General features: G+C 45.0%; 1 protein-coding gene across 12 annotated transcripts in view; it reads left to right on the forward strand.

Annotated features, from left to right (window-relative positions):
* Positions 1–23429, forward strand: part of ERC1 (ELKS/RAB6-interacting/CAST family member 1) — a 2439553-nt gene that overhangs the window by 1516489 nt on the left and 899635 nt on the right. For all 12 annotated transcript variants that reach the window (XM_086952855.1, XM_086952857.1, XM_086952853.1 and 9 more), the window contains one exon: positions 4526–4661. In XM_086952855.1, the coding sequence (XP_086808981.1) occupies positions 4526–4661 (136 nt within the window). The remainder of the gene's footprint in view (positions 1–4525; positions 4662–23429) is intronic.

Genomic DNA, 23429 nt, shown 5'->3' on the forward strand with positions numbered 1-23429 from the left:
TTTATGATCTACTTTAATAAAGAGGGTTTGTCTATGTTCAGTATAAAGTGTGCAATCAGCATTTCTCAAAAAAGATAATAGCCTCTTTGGCTCAACCAGAGAGAATATCCAATGGAATAGGAGAGCTTGTTTCTTTGGCGTCTTTGGCCGTATCCAGAATCTTAGTTAATGGACCTATGATGTCAGCGCCCTACTTATGGGCAACCATCCCGGGTCTGTGTCCTAACGTGTCCTAATGTGCCAAATTACACTTGCCCTAGCACAGGTCGTAATAAGAATGCAATTGGTTAATAAGAAAAAATACTCCTAGTACAGACCTCAAGGTGTCGTCAGACTCCAGTAGGTTGGCTTGTGTAAAATCACTTTTAAAAACCAATGGATTATTTGAACATAGAAGTGGTAGGGCCTGATATTTGGCATGGTGCTCCATTCCCTAGTGAAAGGCCGAGGAAACAACTGCAACACGTGTTAAGCATCATAATTGTTTCTGTGCAGCGTTCACAAGCTTTAGAAGAGCTTGAGAACACCCGCTTTTGGATGGAGGACCTCTATGCATCCCATGCACCTGTAAATGTTAAAATGTTTGCCTGCAATGAACACTGAAGCATTTCCACAGCTCACCAACTATAAAACTATACAATAACCCCGCCCACAATAGGACTGACTGGAAACATCTTAATGGTGCTGGAGGAGTGAAGCAAGAGGAGGCATGGACCCAGTTGGAGGACTTTCTGGAAAATGTTTTATTAGGATTTGTTGAATGTATGTTCTTTTTTTCAAGATGATCTTGGGAAATGTAGTTTATTATTAAGTTACATGGTTGCTGCAACAAATAAAGGAAGAAAGATGAGCATAATCCTGACCTCCGGTCATGACGTAGATTTCAAGGTAGATGTTACGCTTCATCACCTTGAAACATCACTTGCTGTAACAGGTCACCACCCAGCCTTATACTCTCTGACTCTGGTCCACATCAGCCATCTTTGACATTGCACCTTTCCGCTCACCCCATCCCATCCCTGAGAGACTTCTAACCAATGATTCCTTTCCTTCTCCAGGTGTCAGACTGGATCCAGAAAATCTTGAGCAGTACCACTGTGCTCCAATAAGTGGTGTTGATCAGTCCCTGGTCAATATCATTCACCTCAAAAGTGATGTTGTGGTACCCTTAAAAGAATCACTTCCGGCATGCTGAGATCAGTTCCATTCTTTCCACGCCAGGACAGCGGATCTGGAGAGCTACCTCAGTTATTTTTTGAAATGTTTTTGCCTATATCTGAATAAGACTTCTAGCCAGGGATGGTCTCAGGTGCCTGTGGTCGGGTCACGCCTTCAAGACCTTTGCCAAGTGCAAATTAATGCCCCCCAAGGTGATTGACGATTCATGGCGTGGCAGAAGAAGGGCCGAGGCAGATCTTGGGGCTGCTTTCAGATCTGTTCCCGCAGATGGTTCTTCGTGCTCTAGGACCGCCTCCTCCAATTCGATTAAGTACAAGAAACATAAGGAAAAGAAGTTGAAGCGTTCTTCACCTTCTCCATCCATATACCACCCACCTACTGAGTAAACCTCAGGGCCCACTCCACGCTGCCTTGAGTTTCCTGGCATCTTCGGACCCCATGGAGTTGCGAGGTGCCCTGGCTGGGTTACTGCCGAGGGGTCTGCCAAATCCCAAAATACCCTCCACCCCTCAAATCCAGACCAACACTTGTGCCGTCTTCCACCCTGGCTTTCTACCCTCTGGCGCTACCCTACTCAAAGCCTATCCTTGTCTCCAAGCCTTCGCCGTTCAATGGCGTTGCTGGTGCCATCCATGCCCCACAAACCCTTGAACTTCAGGCCACTAGGCAGTCCCTCCCTTCTGAATTAGAAAACGAGAAGGAAGGGCTTGGTCCTTTGAAGGAGAACCCAAATCTTGCTAAAAACATCTGAGGAACTGGATGTCAACTGTGGTTTGGACACTTTGCCAGAATCTGGCATTCACTCCGCTCCTGGCCTGGTTTCGGAGGAAGGCGCATCCTTCGCTACACAGAAGCACCTTTATATATTTATCTCCTTTAGGCATGTCTTTGCTAAATGTTGTTTCATTCTAAATGCCTTTTAGAAGTCTATATTCAAGCCTCCATATTATCAAGATTTGATTATTTTAATTCAGTCTTCCTTGGGCTACCTCCAAAAAACAAATTCATGACTGTAATCTATTCAATACGCTTTAGCTTGCATTTTGTTAAGAATTTAGGATGTTAGAGGGCATCTCTCAACAGTTGTGCAACCAGTAAGCAAAAGATTTAAAGCCATGCCTTTGTGTTTCCTAACTCTGTCTAATCGTGGTCTGCCTATATTAGAGACCTGTTTCGGAAATATGTTCAATCGTGGTCTCTCAGGATCCTCCGCGGCGAGTCAACATGTTGTAATCTCCTTGGGATGGTTTGCTTTCGGAATAACCTCCCCTTTTCACTCTGTTCTATAACGTCCTATCATGCCATTAGGAAAATCTGAAAGCATTTCTGTTTTCTGTATAAGTCTCCTTCTTGTAGGCAGCTTTTTGTGCTCCTACTTTGAGCTCCAGGATACCCGCATCTGTCTGTTACTGTCACTTTTCTATGTGGTTTAGCCTGATAACAGCCGTAGTCACGTTTACACAACAAACGACCTACATGCATTTGCTCTCTCTATTCCAACTAGCGGGTTCCCTTGTATCGGTTGTTTTGTTTTAATTTCAGTATATGATCTTCAGTGTGTCTGATTCCCCCCACTTAGTGCCTTAGAATGCCTGAATAGTTCTTTTGATTGATTCTCATTCTTCCACTGCATTTTTACTACTATTCATTTTCTTTGAAGTCTCAGACCTATTCATTCTCAGTAGGCTGTGCCTGCAGTCTTACATACCATCTTAAAGTAAGCACTGCTATTTCTCAAGCAATTTGAATTACCAATTAGTTGTACCATCGCAATAATAGTTTGGTGTACTCATGATGTACACTTGCTTTAAATTCTGAAACCTGTTATCGCTGTAAAGCAATAAAAAGATAATAATGTTAAAGAAAGGTTTATGATTACCTTTACAACTGCAAGTTTAAAATGAAATCTACTCTAGTTGCTCCACTGCTTCGCTAGGATTACTGGCGAGGAACATGTCTTAAAACCACAATGGATCATAATAATATTTTCATCAACTTTTTAATAGATGAGTCCTTAAAAGGAAAGTCAGGAATTTCTCTAACTGGGAACATAGGTCCAGAATTTCCACCCCTCTTAAAAGATTATGTGAGATTTATGGTGCGATTTTGGGCTATTGCTCTCAAATGTAGCAAAAGGTCAGTATGCATTTCAAGAGGCATGTACATTTCTATGTATGCACTAGGCAGTCAGACATTAGCATGTTTTTAGCATCCATTGGCCAGCATTGTTCAGCTTTTATTAGGAATTATATTCCCCCGTGTTCTGTAGTATATGGCCTGGTGATGAATGTCTGAATGTGGTTTAGGTTTAATGAGTTGAGTAAATTACTAGATTATCTATGATTCCTTTTACTATTGTCCATATATGGCTTTAAAATGTTAATATTGTTCAAATTACCTGCAACTGATTTAAATAAGCTTTAGTATGCATTTTGCGAGTAATGGCATAATCAAAATAAACCCTGTGATGTTGCTTCCTTAAGGTGATTTAAGGTAGTAGCCTTAGAACCGCCAGCAGGTGCTGATCCCAAATTGCCTCTTATGTTATATGCATAGTATCCAGCAATTAGAATTCTAGTTTGTCTGAAATCCTAAATGTTATTGCACCAGACCTGAATAGACCTCATTCTCATTCCTAATTAAGAAGGGCAAGGCGGGTACTCAAAATAGCAAAGCGATTTGAGAAGCTATAGTCCGTGTGCAGTACACAGGACATAATATCATTTCAATCGTTTTAGCTCTATTAAGCTAAACAAATTCAATCAGCGCACCATTTAATGTACAGACCATTCCATATTTGCTTTAAATTAAATCTGGGAAATTAATGATTTTAGGAGAGTTTGTTGTCATCAGTAAAGGCGATGTGTCCCTTCAAATTGGTGACCGGATACAAATAACATTGGCCGTAACGTAGGTGCAGGGGGAAACTGATGTGATGTGCAGTGAAATTGTGAGGAATCAATAACATGGTTGTTAAGCACCAATTTTCAAGTTCTTTATATATGTTTGTATGGCACATGCCACAAACCGAATTATCTCAGTGCACTGGAGGCCAGTTTGGTTTTGCCATCCATAAATGCTGTGAACTTTAGAATAATCTGATGCTGCAGTGTAATTGGGCTTTAACCCTTATTTCATGTTTTGTTAACATGCAATGACTGTAAAGTTACATTTCACCACTTCATAAAGCCTGTTCTGTCTTTGAAATATAAGTTGTGGCATTGTTTCTCAAAATGAATCATGCTGTTTTCTTAATTTGTAATATGCAGAAGTGTAGGCACAGAGCAGTAAATTTCCTGTCACACCTGTCATATAAAATGTTTCTCCTTCTCTCCCTTGATTACAGGCAAATCAAAGACCAGAATAAAAAAGTAGCCAACCTAAAGCACAAAGAGCAGGTAGAGAAAAAGAAGAATGCCCAGTTGCTGGAGGAGGCACGTCGCAGAGAAGACAACCTCAGTGACAACTCCCAGCAGCTCCAGGTACACAAGGTGTAGAAACAGCGAAAAATTACCAAACATAACTCACTTTGTGGGTGGTGTGGAAGGATGCTTTGTAAAATCACTGGCTTGATTTCTGTATAACCCGTTTTCACAGTAGTCCAGTAAGAGGTGGTATGTGGTTACCATGCAAGATTCACCTCAAAGAAATCTATTAAGAACCTTCCGTCACAGGTCCTAACTCTTGTGACTCTGTAAAGTGTGTATATATGCTGCTGTCATAGCCTTTGGCATTCATCAACGATGAGTGCTGTTCCATAAAAGGACATCAATGGTTATGGGCTGGCAAGAACTAACACGAACATTCTGTAAAACAGCCATCCCTTTGCCCCAGTTGCTTGCAGTGGACTTCTGTCCGTGTGAATTTCTCTTTATACCAGCTGGCCTGTGGTCGGGCTCTTACTATTTATTTGCGCTTGATAGGAGTCAGCGTGTCGGTGCATGCAGAGATCCAGCTGTCGAAGTTTTTGATGGGTGAGGTGTATTTACTGCAGTAGGAAGAAATCAGTGAAGGTTCCTATGAAGTGTCTTCCCGACTCCCACACTCAAGAGGAATATCCTTTTTTTTTAGGAAAGATCCGAGAACTGTAAAGGATTGATGTTGGATTCGCCTCAGAGAAAGTAGGAGTGAGATGCATAAGCTAATGAAAGTGCAAAGGCAGAAGAGGAGAAAAAAAGATGATTCTCCACGTAATCTCAAGGTTCTTTATTAGTCGTCTTCTTAGACTGAAGACCTGACATGTGGCAGAGATTGGTAATACTATTTTGCTAATCGCTGACCACAGGAAAACACCTGGCATCATACATAGCACAACCCCTCTAATACTTCTTTAACGTAATTTTGATGCTGAAAATTATAAGTTTAACGCCTTAACCGTGGCGCGGGCGTTCTAAAGGGTGGGTGGGCTCCGTCGGCTGTTGGCCCACGGCAGCACTAGGGAGGTAGTGCTCCCGTCGGCCAATGACCGACGGCAGCACGCAAAAGGTTAAAAACACGTTTAATATTAACAGCTTTTTTGATGTCAAGAAGATAGTAAAGCTGTATTCGTTGAAACCTTGAAAATGTATATACCAGTTTACTCGGTAAACATTGTTCCTGCATGAAAGAAAAAACCTAGGACTTGCACTCCTTTTCTCAAGAAAGTACTCCAGAAAATTACCTACTGTGTTTGTTACTTTTCTATGTGACAGCCCAGGTCTCCATGTTACTCTGATTCTCAACAGCGATTGAGATCTCTCTGACCTAGTACTGCCATTGAAGCCAAGATGTTCAGGATCTCTATTATGCCCTCCAAGGCTCTCTTTGTTTCCTTTCAAGAGGACCCTGCCCCATAAAAATTAAAAAAGAAATTTTGGACCCCAAAAATTCCATTAGCAAGGGAGGTATCATAATCCTAGAAGACCATGTAAAAGGTCTCATACTCTCCGTACTGTTGATAGAGGGACAGCCTCTGAATCATCAATAGGTGGTACATATTTACTGACTTTTCTCCCAAACTTTCCTTTCACATTATTGATGATCTATGACGCATTTGGACTTTTTTTCCTTTTTTTGCTGTTTATCTTGCAGCTCTTATATAGAGCAAACTTGACACCAGAGCATTAGAGCGGTTTACAAGAGAACAAGATTACGCTGCACATTTTTTTAAAGCACATGTAAACTAAGCACCAATGTCGAGAGCTGTAGCTGCGAGGCCACGTCATCTTTTCACTTTGTCCTCTTTAGAAGATCAACTAAATTAAAAATTCTGTTAGTTGCTCCCCATATCAAGACATTAGTCAGTTTTGAAAGCCTTGCCTTTAATTTGGGGACTTATAGAACCAATCATGGAAGGTTTTCTGTCCCTTGGTGCATCTAAATTCTTTCCATTACTCTGCATAGAAAAATAAATGTCATTGTATTTGAGTATGCCTCTGTCTGACAATTTAGTGGTATTCGTAATGAATGACATGTGTCTGCTCCAATCTCCGGTGCTCTTCATGAGGAGAGGTGATATCTTGCCAAAGTGGAGTGAAACATATTTGTAACTTAAATAGTTTTCGAGAAAGCAGCGAGTGCTCAGCTCTCCTGGGCAAATGTGCCCAAGACCTTTGGGAATCCAGGTGCAGGTACTCAGAAGACAACATTCTGCAGGATGGTCTCCTGGTTTCTAACCAAATAATCCCTGCGGCAACAGATATTTCAGGCTTGACATAACGTGGCTACTCACATCAACTCTCAATTTGAAGGTTATCGTGGGTCAGATTAAATGGATTTAGACCTAATACAGAGACTAAAATATTGAATCTCCATTTTTCTATCAAACGTATCATAAAATGAAACGCTGTGTGAAGATTTAAAAGATGTTGAGGAAAAAGGAGTATTGATGATTTTGCCATAGTTTTTTTGAACAAAGATACCACCTTCAAATATCTCAGTCCTTCTGTTGGTAACCACAGCAGCCAATCCAGCACGGTCTGCCAACGCAGTAGATGAAAAGCAAAATCAGCAATCCTCAACTCCTACAATCCCCTTTCTCAGTTGCCTGTTCCAGTGATGGAAGTAAATCATAAAATGTGACAGAGTGCGAGGTGCGCCAAAGGTAAGCCCGTCTACGCCCGTCCGCGCCTGGACCGCGCCCAGCGCCAGACCCCCTGGCCCTCGTCCCACCCGCTTTACATACGACGCATCCACCCTTTTAGCCCTTAACCCAGGCCGAATCTCCACCTGCACCCAAGTCGCTCCCGGACACACCCATGGACCCTTCTCATGCAACTCCTGCAAGTATGACTGCACCAAGACCAACTCCTCTTCCACTAACACCAAACAGAGATCCGACACCAACCACCTAAAATGCATCCTGCTCAACACCCGCTCTGTCCAGAGACACGCCATCGACCTCTGGAATCTACTAGACACCATCTCTCCGGACGTCGCCTTCCTAACTGAAACATGGATGAACGCCTCCTCAGCCCCAGACATCACCATTGCCATCCCGGAAGGCTACAAGATCATCCGAAAGGACCGCATCAAGCAAACAGGAGGAGGCATCGCCATCGTCCATAAGAATTCCATCCGCATCTCAACCAGCTCTGACGTCAACCTCGCTAGCGCCGAACACCTTCACTTCCAGATCCACACAGACCCCAAGACCACACTCAGAGGCACCCTCCTCTACAGGCCACCTGGCCCCCGGGCACAATTCAGTGATGACATCATTGACTTTATCACCCCACACGCACTCCCCTCCGAGGACTACATTCTACTGGGAGACCTCAATTTTCACCTGGAAAAGAGCAACGACAGCAACGCCTCCACCCTTCTGGACAATCTCGCCAACCTTGGACTCAAACAACTTGTTAACACCCCCACCCACTACGCAGGTCACACACTCGACCCCATCTTCACTTCCAGCAAGCATATCTCCTTCAGTCACACCACAGTTCTCCATTGGACGGACCACAGCTGCGTTCACTTTGTCTACAAAAAGACCACATCCCACAACCATCCTCAACCTACTCTGCGAAGAAACTGGAACAAAATCACCATCGACCAGATCTCCTCATCGCTTCTTCAAAACCCCCCTGCCCACTCTCCGAACCCCAACCAAGCAGCCATTAACCTCAATCAATGGCTAACCAACAGCGCTGACAACCTAGCACCTTTGAAAAAACGGCAACTCAAACCAGGCAGCAAAAACGCTTCCTGGTTCAACGATGATCTTAAGAAATCCAAGAAACTCTGTTGCTCCCTTGAGAAGGCCTGGAAAAAAGACCCAAACACCAGCACCAAGGACGCCTTCAAAAACGCCACCCGCACACACCACCAACTGATCCGGACTGCCAAGAAAGCTGCACTGAAAGACCGACTAGACAACAACGCTCACAACAGCAAGGAATTATTCAACATCGTCAAAGAATTTACCAACCCCTCAGCCAACTCCAACGACATCACTCCCTCTCAAACCCTTTTCGACTCCCTAGCCTCGTTCTTCCACAACAAAATCGCAGACGTCCACAACAGCTTCGACAACCAACCCGGAGACCTACCCTCCCAACCTTCTGCTGTACCCTCACCCCCCTTGAACACCTTTAATGAATGGAACCCAATCTCCACTGAGGACACCATCCGCCTGATGAACTCCATTCACTCAGGATCCCCTACAGACCCAGGCCCTCACCATATCTTCAACCAAGCAGACTCCATCATAGCACCACACCTCCGAGACGTCATCAACTGCTCCCTCAACTCCGCCACCTTCCCGGAAAGCTGGAAACACGCCAAACTCAGCGCCCTTCTGAAAAAACCCACAGCTGACCCCACCAAACTCAAAAATTACCGCCCCATCTTGCTCCTTCCATTCCCGGCCAAAGTCATCGAGAAAGCTGTCAACAACCAGCTCGCCGCCTTCCTCGAAACCAACAAATCCCTCGACTCCTCACAATCCGGCTTCCGAGCCAAACACAGCACTGAGACCGCACTCATCGCAGCAACAGACGACATTCGAACTCTACTGGACAATGGAGATACAGTCGCCCTCATCCTCCTCGACCTCTTTGCAGCCTTCGACACAGTCTGTCATAGCACCCTCCTACAACGCCTCAGAAACATCGGAATCCAAGGAAAAGCACTGGAATGGATCACCTCCTTCCTTACCGGAAGAACTCAGAGAGTCCGCCTTCCACCATTCAAGTCAGAGGCCACTGAAGTCATTTGCGGCGTGCCACAAGGATCTTCACTCAGCCCCACCCTCTTCAACGTATACATGAGCCCCCTCGCGACCATCGCACGCCAACACAACCTCAACATCATCTCCTACGCTGATGACACTCAACTGATCCTCTCACTCACCAAAGACCCGAACACCGCCAAAACCAACCTACATGAAGAAATGAAAGAAGTAGCCGAGTGGATGAAGCACAGCCGTCTGAAACTGAACTCAGACAAAACAGAAGTCCTTATCTTAGGTACCTCCCCCTCCGCCTGGGATGACTCCTGGTGGCCAGAAGCCCTTGGAAAAGCACCCATCCCGACGGACCACGCACGGAACCTGGGCATCATCCTGGACTCCTCACTCTCGATGAACAGACATATCAACGCCGTTTCATCATCTTGCTTCAACATTCTTCGCATGCTCAAAAAAACATTTCGCTGGCTCCCCACCGAAACTAGAAAAACGGTCACCCACGCACTGGTCACGAGCCGCCTGGACTACGGAAACACCCTATACGCCGGTACCACCGCAAAACTTCAGAAAAAACTCCAACGCATCCAGAACGCATCAGCCAGACTCATACTAGACATCCCGCGTAATGACCACATTTCGAGTCACCTGAAAAACCTCCACTGGCTCCCCGTCAATTAGAGGATAACATTCCGCCTCCTAACCCACGCACACAAAGCACTCTACGAACTTGGACCCGAATGCCTCAACACACGACTTTCCTTCTACACCCCCTCCCGTCAACTACGCTCCTCCAACCAAGCCCTTGCTGCCGTACCTCGCATCAACAAAACCACCATGGGAGGAAGATCCTTCTCCTACCTGGCAGCTAAAACCTGGAACTCACTTCCCATTCACCTTCGCCTCACTCAGAACCACCCAGCATTCAGAAAGCAACTTAAAACTTGGATATTCGATAAGTAAATACCCACCCTTCCTCTAGCGCCTTGAGACCCTCTGGGTATGTAGCGCGCTATATAAATTATTTGACTTTGACTTTGACTATACCTTGAAGTTCAGAAAACATCCTGCTGTATCACAAAGAAAACACACAAAATGTGATCGGAGTATGCTTGCAGTAAGTCTAACCACTGTAAATCACGCAGGTAGCATTTCAACTCGTCGTTCTTTTGCTCACCATGCTACCTCTGAATACACCCAGCCATATGCAAATCAGTCTGGACCCTGCTTCAATAGGAACAGTCCAGCCCGAACTGCCAAACCAGGTCATTTATGAACCATGACACAAGACTGTTTTAGTCCTGATTGGGTCTCTTCAGTCGGGTGTAGCTTGGCTCAAGTGACATAGTGAGTAAGGGATCAATGACTGAGCATGCCCTGGCCACTTAAGGCGGAACATCAAACATACAAAAGGTGGTGGAATTATTCATGCAAAAAGGCTTACCACTTGCAGTTGCTCGGGTAGCATTCCATCCCATCGTTTTTTTCCTACCATTCCGCCTCAGATTAGACCCAGTCATATGCAAATCAGACTATTCCCATTGAAGCAGGGTTAAAACTGATTTGCATGTGGCTGGGCCCAAACTGGGGTGGCATGGTGGGTGAAAAACGATGGAGTAGTGATTGCCAGTGGCTAAGAATAATCCAAGTATTCCATCATCACTTTGTTTTCTGAAGCCTTACGTGTGACAGGTATGTCCAGATCTGGGTCCTTTTCTCATTGTGCCACTGGAACCACAATATACCTGACTGATGAGCCCTAACTAGTGTTCCTAGTGCTGAGGAAGTCAACCCCCGGGATATATTGATGGAGTGTCTAGACTTGTTGGCCGCCTTCTTAAACAGACAAGGACACAAAGTATATCCATACTTGGATGACTGGCCTTATCCAGACACAAGGGTAAGTAACCGAGTCCAAATAAAAAAGAAACATTATAGCTGTACTGGCATATGCAGTGTCTTAAGCCAGGTTAATTCTCCACCTCCAATTTTATGGAAGTCATTGATTTCCATGCAGTCAGTTCTGGGACATGTAGCATACGTAGCACTTTAATTTGCTTCCTGAGCCCACACCCCACAGTTTTTGTGTAGTTTTCCCAGGCCATCTCCAAAAATTGTATTGTTTGAAGCATGATGACTACCATCTTCAGTTTTTCTCGATGTAAATTGTTAGCATACTATGAGGTTATACAGTAAAATGTAGGTAATTTATCTCCACTTTTTATTGTCCTGTTTTAACTGCTCTCTTCAATCACAACAATCTACCTTTGCATCTTCACTACTCTTGCTCAGTCCAGCCTAATGCTCTGCAATTATTAAGGGCCGTGAATAACATAAAAGAAACGTGGTCCTTCATGGAGGTTTCCTTTCCCAAATACTTTGAAGGTTGACCTTCTGGTTTCACAGCCATTCACATAGCTGTTAATACATTTCTTTTTACAGGGGAGACTATTTTTTACAAGTTTAAAACTTGCAATAATTTATACGATTTAAATACTATCCTGGTGCATGGAGATTTTCTTTTTGCCGTACATTGTGTTGAAGTATGCTCAATGCCATTGAGGGTCTATGTCTGCATTTTAGGCGATGAGACAGCCGCTGGCTCTGATGTAAGGAGACCATGACATTTTTATCTTGGCTTCTGTATCTTTAGCTTCACACCAAGATGTGATTAGTGGGTGGGCAGGAATGCTGAATAGAAGCTTAGGCTCTCTGTAGGTATGCTGTGAGTCACATAATGCTGTCAAAACTGCTCACAAACTAATTAAACATTCAGCTCCAAAGGCTCTGGACTATTTATCCAAGTGTCTCTCAAGTTTGTGCAGACCTTTGTTACTACTTTTTCTGCTAGCCCGTCAAATAGTTTATAACATTATTTTTGTATTTTATATATGGCAATCTAAAACCGTGTCTACTCCAAAGAAGTTAGACCCCAACATCGCCTGCTGTCCTGTATGTTTCCTAAACATTTGATCATAAAATGCCAGTGTGAGTGTGCGTCCAGTTTTTCTAACTGTCATCTTAAATTGTTTCTATTAAGCGTTTTACTGTCTCATAAGCTTTTCACCTCCCTATGAATTGTAGCTAGGTATGAGGTTCATAACTAGCTGGGAATGTAATAACTATAAATGAACTATAAAAGTAGCAGTTAAATACTTAGTAACATAAGATCTCAATCCACAGGAATCTTTACTGTCATCTTCATATGCACACTTGTTCATTTGTTATTTTTATTTTTGGAGGTTTATATAGCGTGAACTAGACCTCAGACATCGGGTATCCGCGCGCTTTACATAAGCACCAGTTTCGTTACACAAGGACACATTCATTTTTGTTAGGCACAGGGAGATTAAGTGGTTTGACCTAAATCACAGGATGTTGAGCCTATTTGCCAAGTCTCGAACCCAGTTTCCCTGCTTCCAGTTCAACCGCTCTAGCCGTAAGGCTACATCCTCTCCCCTTTTAGTTTTAGTCCTCATATTGTTTTCCTTTCTTTGTGGAAAAGGACCCTCTTGATGTCTTGTGTTCTGAATAAGTCTCTGGATTGAGAGAATCAGGTACATATGAATAGATGCCCAGGTTGAAAGCAATATTCACTGTCATCTGACCTGATCATCAGAAATGTGATTAAACCTAGGACCAGCTACAAGAGAAATAACAAATAGTAGGATGTAACTGTAGGGTTGTCTTAATTTGTAAGTAGGGTGTGTTAGCTCTGATTTACAGAAACCAGAAAGTTCTGGGGAGGCAAGTGGCATTTAGGTGGAACAGCAAAAATATATTGCACACAAAACAGCAGTATTCACAGGATTGCTTAAACTTATACATATATATTATATTATGCATATTTATAGCTTTGGCTACAGGGAGTTGGGGAGATTTTCTGGAATTTCTTTGATGTTTTGCTCATGTTTCGAAGTTGGAAGTAGAACATAGGTCTGTAGATTTCACAGACAGCAACTTAGCCACTAGACCACATCTCCAACATGTTTGCATTTGGCTATCAACTGCATGGAGACAGATGTGTGACATTTGGAGGAAGCTATAACATAAAGATAATCAAAAAGGTTTTTTACATAAACATTCTAAAGGCTCATTTGCGGGAAGACCTAAGCCATGGAGATGATGCTAGTGTGTCTACATGCCATCTTTTCTAATACTGTGGAGGAAGCCAATCCCCCTTTCCAATTCTAGAGCAAATTGAATTTTTGATAGACTGACCACTTCACAGGGGCCATGAATGCAGAAAGTTCTTTGAAAAATGGTGGGGATCTTTATAATAATAATAAACTTTATTCGGATTTTAAAGATCCATAAAAGCAGTACAGATAAAAAATGTTCAGTGAAATATAATTACAGATTACTTGAAAACAGCAAAAAGGAGTTTCGGTAATTTATACAGTACTATTATAATTAAAGGTTTTTCCTGTGTCCATATATACATTTCAGAAAGTTAAGAACATGGTAACATGTGGCTTCGGTATCCAAAAGCTGCAAGCTCAACATGGCTACTCGGCATTGTCTAAGACCCCAAGATTTTAAAAGAGTTAGTAACCAAAGTTTGCGGTGTTCCTGATAAAATTTGCAGAACAGAACAGTATGAAGGGTGGTTTGACCTGATATCCCATCGCATGGACATGGAAGTGGATTTGGGTCCCAAACGTTTGGCGTTGGGAAAGCTACCAGTTTGTGAAATATGTTCAGTCTGAATCTTATCAGGAGAAATCGTTCGAAGGTACCAATGTCAAGGTTTAAATAGGGCTGCATTAAAAGGGTAGATTGAACCATTATTGCGTGCTGCACCGACTGTTTCCCAGCTTCTATTTGTAGTCTTAGATTACCCAGATGGTCCAAGGCTCGTTTTTTAAAATTATTTTTTGAGAGTTCTCCAATTTTTTCGGGGTTTGAATAATATTTTTCTATTCCAAGGTCAGAGAGAAAGGTCCGGATATAGGCCAGCCATTTAATTTTTAAAACGTAGTCCAGAGACATTGCATCCGCCAGTATTGTTTTTGTAATGTCGTTTTTATCTGACGCCCAGATACGTCGCCAAAGGAGGAGTGGTTGAATTTTGGCAAGATATTCGATATATGGTGCCCCCAATTCTAAGTGGCAGGCGTAAGTCGAGGAACTTTTGGGGGCGGATAAGAGGAATCTGAAAAACTTGTTTTCTGCAATTTGCAGAGAGGTGACATCCGTATGGCCCCATAGTCCTGCTCCATATAAAGCTGTAGATTGACATTTAGCTTTGTATATGGTTATCAATTCCCTGGGCGGACGTTTTCCTAGTTTTTGTGTAAACGACACCAATGCGGCTAATGCTCTTTTAAAACAATGTTTTCTGGCTTCTACTGCTGGTTTCCAGGAGAGTTTATTATCTATCATGACTCCCAGATAGCAGTATTCATTTGTAGTGTCTATTTTTTGGCTGCCAAGGTAGATGGAGTTTTGCTGTTTCCTCCCAACCCCAGCCTTCATTACGAAAGTCTTTTTTACGTTTATATGAAGGTCAAGGGTTCTCATGAACTGCGAATATCTATTAAGGGATCTTTGGAGTTCACGGGGGGTTTGTGCAAGGAGGACGGCGTCGTCCGCGTAGAGTAGAGCGGGGATCGGGCGATGTTTGGCCAGTGGAAGATCACGGGCACCCTTCAGGAGCTCGACCTCCAAGTTGTTGGTATAGAGGGAGAAAAGGAAGGGTGCCAGGACACATCCTTGTCTGACCCCACGCTCTACTCTAAAAGACGCCGTCAGTTCCCCCTTTGTCCCGTAGCGGACTCTTGCGGATGGGTTGGAATAGAGTTCCCTTAAAAAGTTCAGGAGTGATGGATCTACCCCCATCTGTGCTAAAAGGGACCACAATTTTGTGTGGGAGACGCAGTCGAAAGCCGCGGACAAATCTACGTAGGTCATGTAAAGTTTTGCTTTCTTTGCATGCACATATTTTCCAAAGATTATCGATAAATTTAGGGCTTGTTCCACAGTACCTAGTCCTTTTCTAAATCCAAATTGAAGGTCGGATAGGATGCCTCTCTCTTCCGCCCAGTCCTGAAGTCTTTCTAAAATCACTCTTCCTGCTATTTTTCCCAGTGAGTCCAGCAAAGAAATTGGGCGATAGCAGGCAGGGTCCATACGGTTACCTTTTTTAAATATCGGCACCATGATGGACCTTGTCCATGACTCCAGAATTCCTAATTTTGCCGTAGCGGTGCAGACCCTTGTTAAAATCGGTGCCCAAAGTTCTGTTTGGTGTTTAAAAAAGTCTGCCGGGACTCCGTCCGGCCCTGGAGCTTTTCCTTTTTTGGTTGAGTTCAATGCCACAAGAATCTCAGAGATTTCAAAATTTATGTCTATAGGGTATGGTAGGAATGTTTTTTCCTCCTCTTCCGTCTCTTGATCAGAGGTTGGTTTTTGGAAGATGCTGGTAAAGTGTGATACCCAAGTTGCAGCGTCTATAGCAGCTTCGATTTTTGGGCAAGTGTCGTCTGCCAAGAAAGGAGTTCTTATAATTCTCCAGAAGGCTTGAGAGTTTTTTTCTTGGGCACTGGTGTGGAGTTCATGCCACAGCGCTTGCTTCAGTTCCTCTTTCCTCTTTTTCCTAATTTTGTGATATTCACTTCTGAGGGTGGCTATTGTGCGGGGATCCCTTTCGTTTTTGTTTAAGGCTAGCTTCAATTTTGTATGAGCCTTAGTGCACTCTTGGTTGAACCAGCCTTTGGGCCGGGATGGACCGGATTTTTGTGTTTTTGTGAGTAAAACCTTTAGTTTGTCCATAATTTGGGCAAAGTTATTTAGAAGCTCCACGTCCTTAGTTGCTATGTCCAAACAAATTTTGATTTGGGGATAGACTGATCTTATTAACTCTTTGGTGAGTTCCTCTGGGTTTATCCTTCCCCATTTTATTGAGTACCCGTTTACTTTATCCATATTGATATTTTCCTGGGTCAATGCATTGGCTATTATTACTGGAGAACATTGTTGATAGTTTAGTGAGACTTCCAAGGTTAATATTGCATGGTCACTTTGAGGATTCGGTTTGACTTCAAAGTTTTTTATTCTTAGTTGTAAGGATGTTGATATAATTATGAAGTCTACCGTGGTTTTGTAGCCTCTTCCTATATAAGTAGGTGCAAGTGAGTTATCCCCATAGTCCAGAGTGTTTACTATCTGGAGATCCAGGTCGGATAGGAGATCATTCATTTGTCTACCCATTTTGTTATGCAAGAAATGGGTGAGTGAGAGGCCATCTTCTGTCACCATGCCAGGACATTTTCTTTTTGGTTGGGTACAGGCGTGAAGATTGAAGTCGCCTGCCCATATTATTACGGCCGGGCCTCTTTCTCCTTGTTTCATTCTGAGAGTAGTTAATTTTTCGTGGAGGTGGGCCAGGACTCCCTCAAAGTCCAGTTCATCCAGGTTGTTATAAAAATTAATGATAACCATTGACTCTTTTTTCTGGAGGAAAAGACCAAGGATCTGCAAATTAGATGCCAGTTCTATAACCTTTATTTTAGCGTTTTGGATAGTGTTGGCTACATAGATGCACAGACCTCCCTTTGGTCTACCTGTGTGTCCCGACTGCGCGAGAGAGGAGTACGTTTTGTACCCCTGCAGGTGATGTTCTTGTAATGACCATGTCTCCTGTATGCATATTATTTGGTGATTATGCATGTGATGCATGATTGTCCCATCCTCTATTTTTGTCCTTAGTCCAGCGATGTTCCACGAGATCAGGCTCAGGATTGTTGGACTGTCCCTTGAGCTTTTTACTCTTTTTGATTCGTTAAAGATCTCTGGGGCTGGAGGAATCTCTGGGTCTGGAGGGACTAATGGGGAGACCGTGGGTTCAGATAGGTCTGTGTGGATTTGGGAGTGTTCTTGTGGTTGTGGTAGTCAATCGACGCACTCCAAGGCGCTATACCTGTTTGCTAATTGTATGCCATTCCAGCTATCCCAACGTGTGGGGTCACTGTACTTTCTCCAGTGTTCCTGTCCTCTCCATTCGTCCCTATCTCTGCCTTGGTGATTAAGGCCTAGTGGGTTGAATGGGGGAAACCGTCCTTGCCGCGGCTGCTGCCATAGGTGAGTGTTGTGTTGCGTGGATTGCTGGGGTTGCCACCACTGTTGGGTGGTATGATATGGGTATTGAGGAGGATGAGCAGGTGGTTGGGTAGCAAGGTGTATAGGTTGAGGAAGTTGGGCGGGTGGTTGCCACTGGAAAACTGATTGTTGTGGAATTTGTGGGAATCGTGGCAAGTGTGGGTGCTGCTGGTATTGATACATATTGTATTCAGAGGAATTTATAGGCCCAGTGTTTAATGGGAGTACGGGAGAGGGAAAATTTTGCCTTGAAGATGGGGGTAGGAAATAGGACAAGGGAAGGGGATTTATTTGGGTGGCTGGTCCTCTGTTGGGTGAATTGCAGATATAATTTGATGCCCCTATCTCCCTAAATTTGATGCTGATGACATCTCCCGCTATTGCCTTCGTGCTTCTGCCAACCCAATCTCCTCTGCGTGCGGAGAAGATATCACCCCTGATGTGAGCGGGTAAGGGTTTGTGGAGTTGGAGCCACTGGGCGCATTTGTTCCTCAGCTCCGCGAAAGTTTCTCTTACACCCTCCTTCAGTGGGGGAACAGCTGTTAACACCACCACGAAGGGAGAAGCTTCCGGGGGTAAATTGATTATTTTGGGCCGAGACTGCTTGGTCTTCAGTTCTGGTGGTTTTTCTAGGGAGGGGGTCTCTGCTGGAATGGTGGTATTTCCTTTTGTTTGTCGGTTGTTTGTTTTAGTTTGACCTGCTGGACCTATTTGTGTAGCAGGGGGGAGATCTACCGCGACCGGAATGTCTTGGGGGGCATCTAGATTACTCCCTTTTTTAGCTAGGGGTTGTGTTACTGCCGCTTTTCTGGTTGGTGAAGTGTGAGGCTTGTTTGTTATACCTGTTATTTGTTTGAGACTAGATGGTTTTTTTGGGAGTATTTCCTTTGCCCCGTGCGTTGGAGCGGGACCATTCCCGCTTGCCTTACAACTGCATTTCGTATTGATTAGTGACGTAAGTCTGTCCAACTTTGATATTAGGGGTTTGATCTGTGCTGTAATATTAGCTTCGAGGTCTGATTTTAGGTCCATGACCATGTTTTCCACCCAACAGGGGATACCTGCCGAGGAGTTTGGGGTGGGCGTGATCAGATTATGATTCTTTGTTTTTGTTTTAGGTTTTTCCTTGATAATTGGCATAGCCTTAGGGAGGGTGGAGGTGTTTTTCCTTGTTTTTGTTGGTTCTAAGGTCGTTACTGGATCAGGTAGTAAGGGATTACTAATGGCACTCTGGTCTAACTTTTCAGTCGGTGATTGGCAGGCTTCTAAGTCTAGGGTTGCTTCAAGGTCGACATATGATTGATCAGAGTCTGTTTGGGTTACGGATAAATCTACAGAATTTGGAACAGTCATCGTAGGAACGATAGTTAGTGGCAGTGGTAAAGAGCAATTATTAGCAACCTGGTGAGCAGGGGAATTTGCGGTGGCAAGTGAGCCGAGCGAGGATCGTTTGGCCTGCATGAGGTCCAAGGAGACTCTTTTCTCCAGTAGGATAATACTCTTATCAATGGTGTCGTTTACCCTGGATATGAAAAGGTCTATAGGACCGGTCACTTGTGTCACCAGTGTAGCTTTCTTAGACGTGCTTCTAGTTTTGGGACGCATCGTGATTCTCAGTGATGTACGTCAGAAGTCGTGGGGGCCTGCGGGAACGAAGTAAAGTACAGGGTGACAGGGCCGGGGCCGTCCTCTGCCGTCCTCGAACGGCCTCAAGCGGCCCTGTCTTTGCCCAGTCTTCGCCCGTGCTGCGTCCCGCGCTGCGGGAGTAAGATGTTATTAAGTAGGTGGCGTAAAGGGCAGGGGGCGGGCCAGCAGGGAGAGCGGACCGGAAGCTCTTCCTTGGTCTTGCAGGGACTTCTGGGAAATGAAGTCCCCGCACACTCGCAGCCCCGCTGGTTCCTCGCGCCCCTTACCGCCTTGCCGCCGGCGTCCTGCGTTGGTCCTTGAAGATGTTGCCTCTACCAGCGCCCACCAGCGAAGCGGCACCCGCGAAGCGGGTGCGGCGAGAGGTGGGCTGGGAGGCCGGTGCGCTGCTGGGCTGATAGGCTACAGCGTGAGTGATGCCTTCCGCTTCAAAAGTAAGTAAGTAGGTGTCCCACAGGGTAGAGGAAGAGGAGGGCTTTTAACTGGCTTTGATGGGCGGGGGGCGGGCCAGCAGGGAGAGCGGACCGGAAGCTCTTCCTTGGTCTTGCAGGGACTTCTGGGAAATGAAGTCCCCGCACACTCGCAGCCCCGCTGGTTCCTCGCGCCCCTTACCGCCTTGCCGCCGGCGTCCTGCGTTGGTCCTTGAAGATGTTGCCTCTACCAGCGCCCACCAGCGAAGCGGCACCCGCGAAGCGGGTGCGGCGAGAGGTGGGCTGGGAGGCCGGTGCGCTGCTGGGCTGATAGGCTACAGCGTGAGTGATGCCTTCCGCTTCAAAAGTAAGTAAGTAGGTGTCCCACAGGGTAGAGGAAGAGGAGGGCTTTTAACTGGCTTTGATGGGCGGGGGGCGGGCCAGCAGGGAGAGCGGACCGGAAGCTCTTCCTTGGTCTTGCAGGGACTTCTGGGAAATGAAGTCCCCGCACACTCGCAGCCCCGCTGGTTCCTCGCGCCCCTTACCGCCTTGCCGCCGGCGTCCTGCGTTGGTCCTTGAAGATGTTGCCTCTACCAGCGCCCACCAGCGAAGCGGCACCGCGAAGCGGGTGCGGCGAGAGGTGGGCTGGGAGGCCGGTGCGCTGCTGGGCTGATAGGCTACAGCGTGAGTGATGCCTTCCGCTTCAAAAGTAAGTAAGTAGGTGTCCCACAGGGTAGAGGAAGAGGAGGGCTTTTAACTGGCTTTGATGGGCGGGGGGCGGGCCAGCAGGGAGAGCGGACCGGAAGCTCTTCCTTGGTCTTGCAGGGAATTCTGGGAAATGAAGTCCCCGCACACTCGCAGCCCCGCTGGTTCCTCGCGCCCCTTACCGCCTTGCCGCCGGCGTCCTGCGTTGGTCCTTGAAGATGTTGCCTCTACCAGCGCCCACCAGCGAAGCGGCACCCGCGAAGCGGGTGCGGCGAGAGGTGGGCTGGGAGGCCGGTGCGCTGCTGGGCTGATAGGCTACAGCGTGAGTGATGCCTTCCGCTTCAAAAGTAAGTAAGTAGGTGTCCCACAGGGTAGAGGAAGAGGAGGGCTTTTAACTGGCTTTGATGGGCGGGGGGCGGGCCAGCAGGGAGAGCGGACCGGAAGCTCTTCCTTGGTCTTGCAGGGACTTCTGGGAAATGAAGTCCCCGCACACTCGCAGCCCCGCTGGTTCCTCGCGCCCCTTACCGCCTTGCCGCCGGCGTCCTGCGTTGGTCCTTGAAGATGTTGCCTCTACCAGCGCCCACCAGCGAAGCGGCACCGCGAAGCGGGTGCGGCGAGAGGTGGGCTGGGAGGCCGGTGCGCTGCTGGGCTGATAGGCTACAGCGTGAGTGATGCCTTCCGCTTCAAAAGTAAGTAAGTAGGTGGGGATCTTTAAGTTGTGGCCCATAAAGTGTGTGGTGAAAAGCGGAATAATTTTTTACTACCGGGTAGAGACATATGCCCTTTCTCAGAGGTAGTTAGTCTGCCATTCAGTGCTAGTCTTGACAAGCTTGTAGTACGAAGGAATGAAAGAGGTAGAGGAATAGTAAAGGCTAGGTGTGGAGTGATGGGCGGTATTGTGTTGTCCTATTTCCATTCAGAATTGTAATAATGACGTTTCTGTGGAGAAGACTAGAGTTTATTTGTTAATAATACGTCTTGTGTTTTAAAAGGGACTCCAGTATCCTTTCTCCTATGTGTACTACCTGCTGCCGTGCTCTGTTCAATCATTTGGCCTTAGCTAGATGATTGGAGTCAGGTTTTTTTCAAAATTTGTATTTCTTTATACCTCATATTGCAGTAAAAAAACAGATGGCAGATCAATAGTATGGATAGGTTATCCAAGCAAAAATAGTTTTATTAAGTTACATTTTGCTTTATGGATTAATTTAAAGAAAGCATGACTATGCAGGATTTCCCTCTGATATGATGATGAAACTTTTGCGTACTCTCCGTCTTTTCTCTGATAATTGTGTTATCCTCTCCACCTTTGTGAGCCCTTTAGTCCAGTAGTCTTTCTTGTGTTGCATGGCTCTCTGTGCAATTTCACCAATTCTGGAAGAACATCTCACACCATAACTCCTAACCCCATCCAAGATCTCAGTTAAATCCCAACTCTGAATATAGTAACGTTGATTCCTTGTATGTAATATCAGTAGTCTTCTGTTTTTCTATTTGCCAACCTCGGCTGAGCCTCTGCTTTTCATGGTTTTCCCTTTTGCCAACCTGCCTGAATTTGTCCAGCTGGGATGGTTGTCTTATTGGCCTTCATGAGCTATTCTTTCTAGATTTTCTCCAATGGTAGGTTAAGAAATGTCTGGATCCCTCTTCCATTGCAGACGAGATTGACCACCTTCGGTTTCACCTTCTCAAGGACTGTGTTTTGTTAATTGCAGAAAATTACAGTAATTACCCATTCCCTCCAGAATCTCTTGTGAGGCTGACCTATTTCTTTCAAAAGTAGATGACCACCTCACTAGTAAAGAGTGCCTTAGCCAGATGGTATAAGCAAAAGGAACAAATGATTGACGGAATACTGAACAATGCAAACATTCACTCCAGTCAAAAAGATCTGGGTTTAATCCATTGTTCTTTTGCTCAACACGCCACCCCAGTTTGGACCCAGCCATATGCAAATCAGTCTTGACCCTGTGCCTCATGGGACAGTCCAACCCGAACTTCCAAGCCAGGTCCTACCTGGACCGGAAACCAGCATCCTTCTGTCCATCAATTGTTCTTTTTGCATTTGGCACCCCGAGTGGGACAGGTTTGCTCAGACGTGGGTCCCGTGTTCTCCATGCCACTGGAGTCAAGCTATCCTGGCTGATGAGGGGTGAAACCCTGATACCGGTACTAGGATGCTTGTTTCCAGTCCAGGGAGGACCCGGCCTGGCAGTTCGGACTGGACTGCTCTCATTGGGCGCAGGGTTAAGACTGATTTGCATATGGCTGGGTTCAAACTGGAATGGCATGGGGAGCAAAAAAACGATGGATTTAGGCTCCGATCTCTGTACTGGGGAAAATGTATGACATTGTTATGCATTCTGTCCAGCAGTTGTTCTTTTTGCATCAGCCAGATGGCATGGCACTAAAGAAATAGGTTATGTTCCTTAAACATCTGTGAAAGATCATCACTCCAACCTTCTTCACATTTCCAGTGTTCCATGCTTTACATTTTGTAGGCCTGTTTCCTCTACAAATACCTTCCAATTTATCACTGTCAGATCAACTTTTAGCCTACCCTGCCACTGAAGTCATCAAGATATATATTGTAAATGATTTCACAAAAAATGCACAGGTTAACATGTGAAAAGTCGTTATGACTGTTTTGAGTTACAAGCCCACCAAATATTAACTAGAGCGTATTTGCCAATTACCCGTTCTTGGGCCTATGTTTTCTTAAATATCGTCTGAACATAGATTTGCTGCTATTGCTGACACCACAATGTACCAATTGATCTTTCTAAGGTACTTTGAAGTCAGTTATTCATAATGTATAATTTTTTTTTAATTCAATAAGTTTTTTTATTGGATGTTTCAGTAGCAAATAAAATAAAATACAAGTAGTACAGACTGAAAGACATACATTGTTACAGAAGAACAGTACAGTATAATAGAGCGAAAGGGGTAAAACGTAATGAACAGTAGGATACACAATAATAATACATACATCATCATATATACCTTATTGGTCATACAGACATTAGTCGGCCTATCCAGTAGATTAGTTGGATAATTTCTCTATTTGATATTCTTAGCCAATTTTATGGGATTTGTGGTTTTATGGTGATGCTCGCCCTATCTTGATCGCACAGGAGACCCAGGAATTCTTAAAGCAGTGAATTTAATCAGGTAAAAGATGCGACTCAAGAACCAAATCAACCTCTTCCTTAGATAGAAGACAGTAC

The sequence above is a fragment of the Lissotriton vulgaris genome, chromosome 1_2 (assembly GCF_964263255.1).
Source record: "Lissotriton vulgaris chromosome 1_2, aLisVul1.2, whole genome shotgun sequence".
NCBI classification, from domain to species: domain Eukaryota; kingdom Metazoa; phylum Chordata; class Amphibia; order Caudata; family Salamandridae; genus Lissotriton; species Lissotriton vulgaris.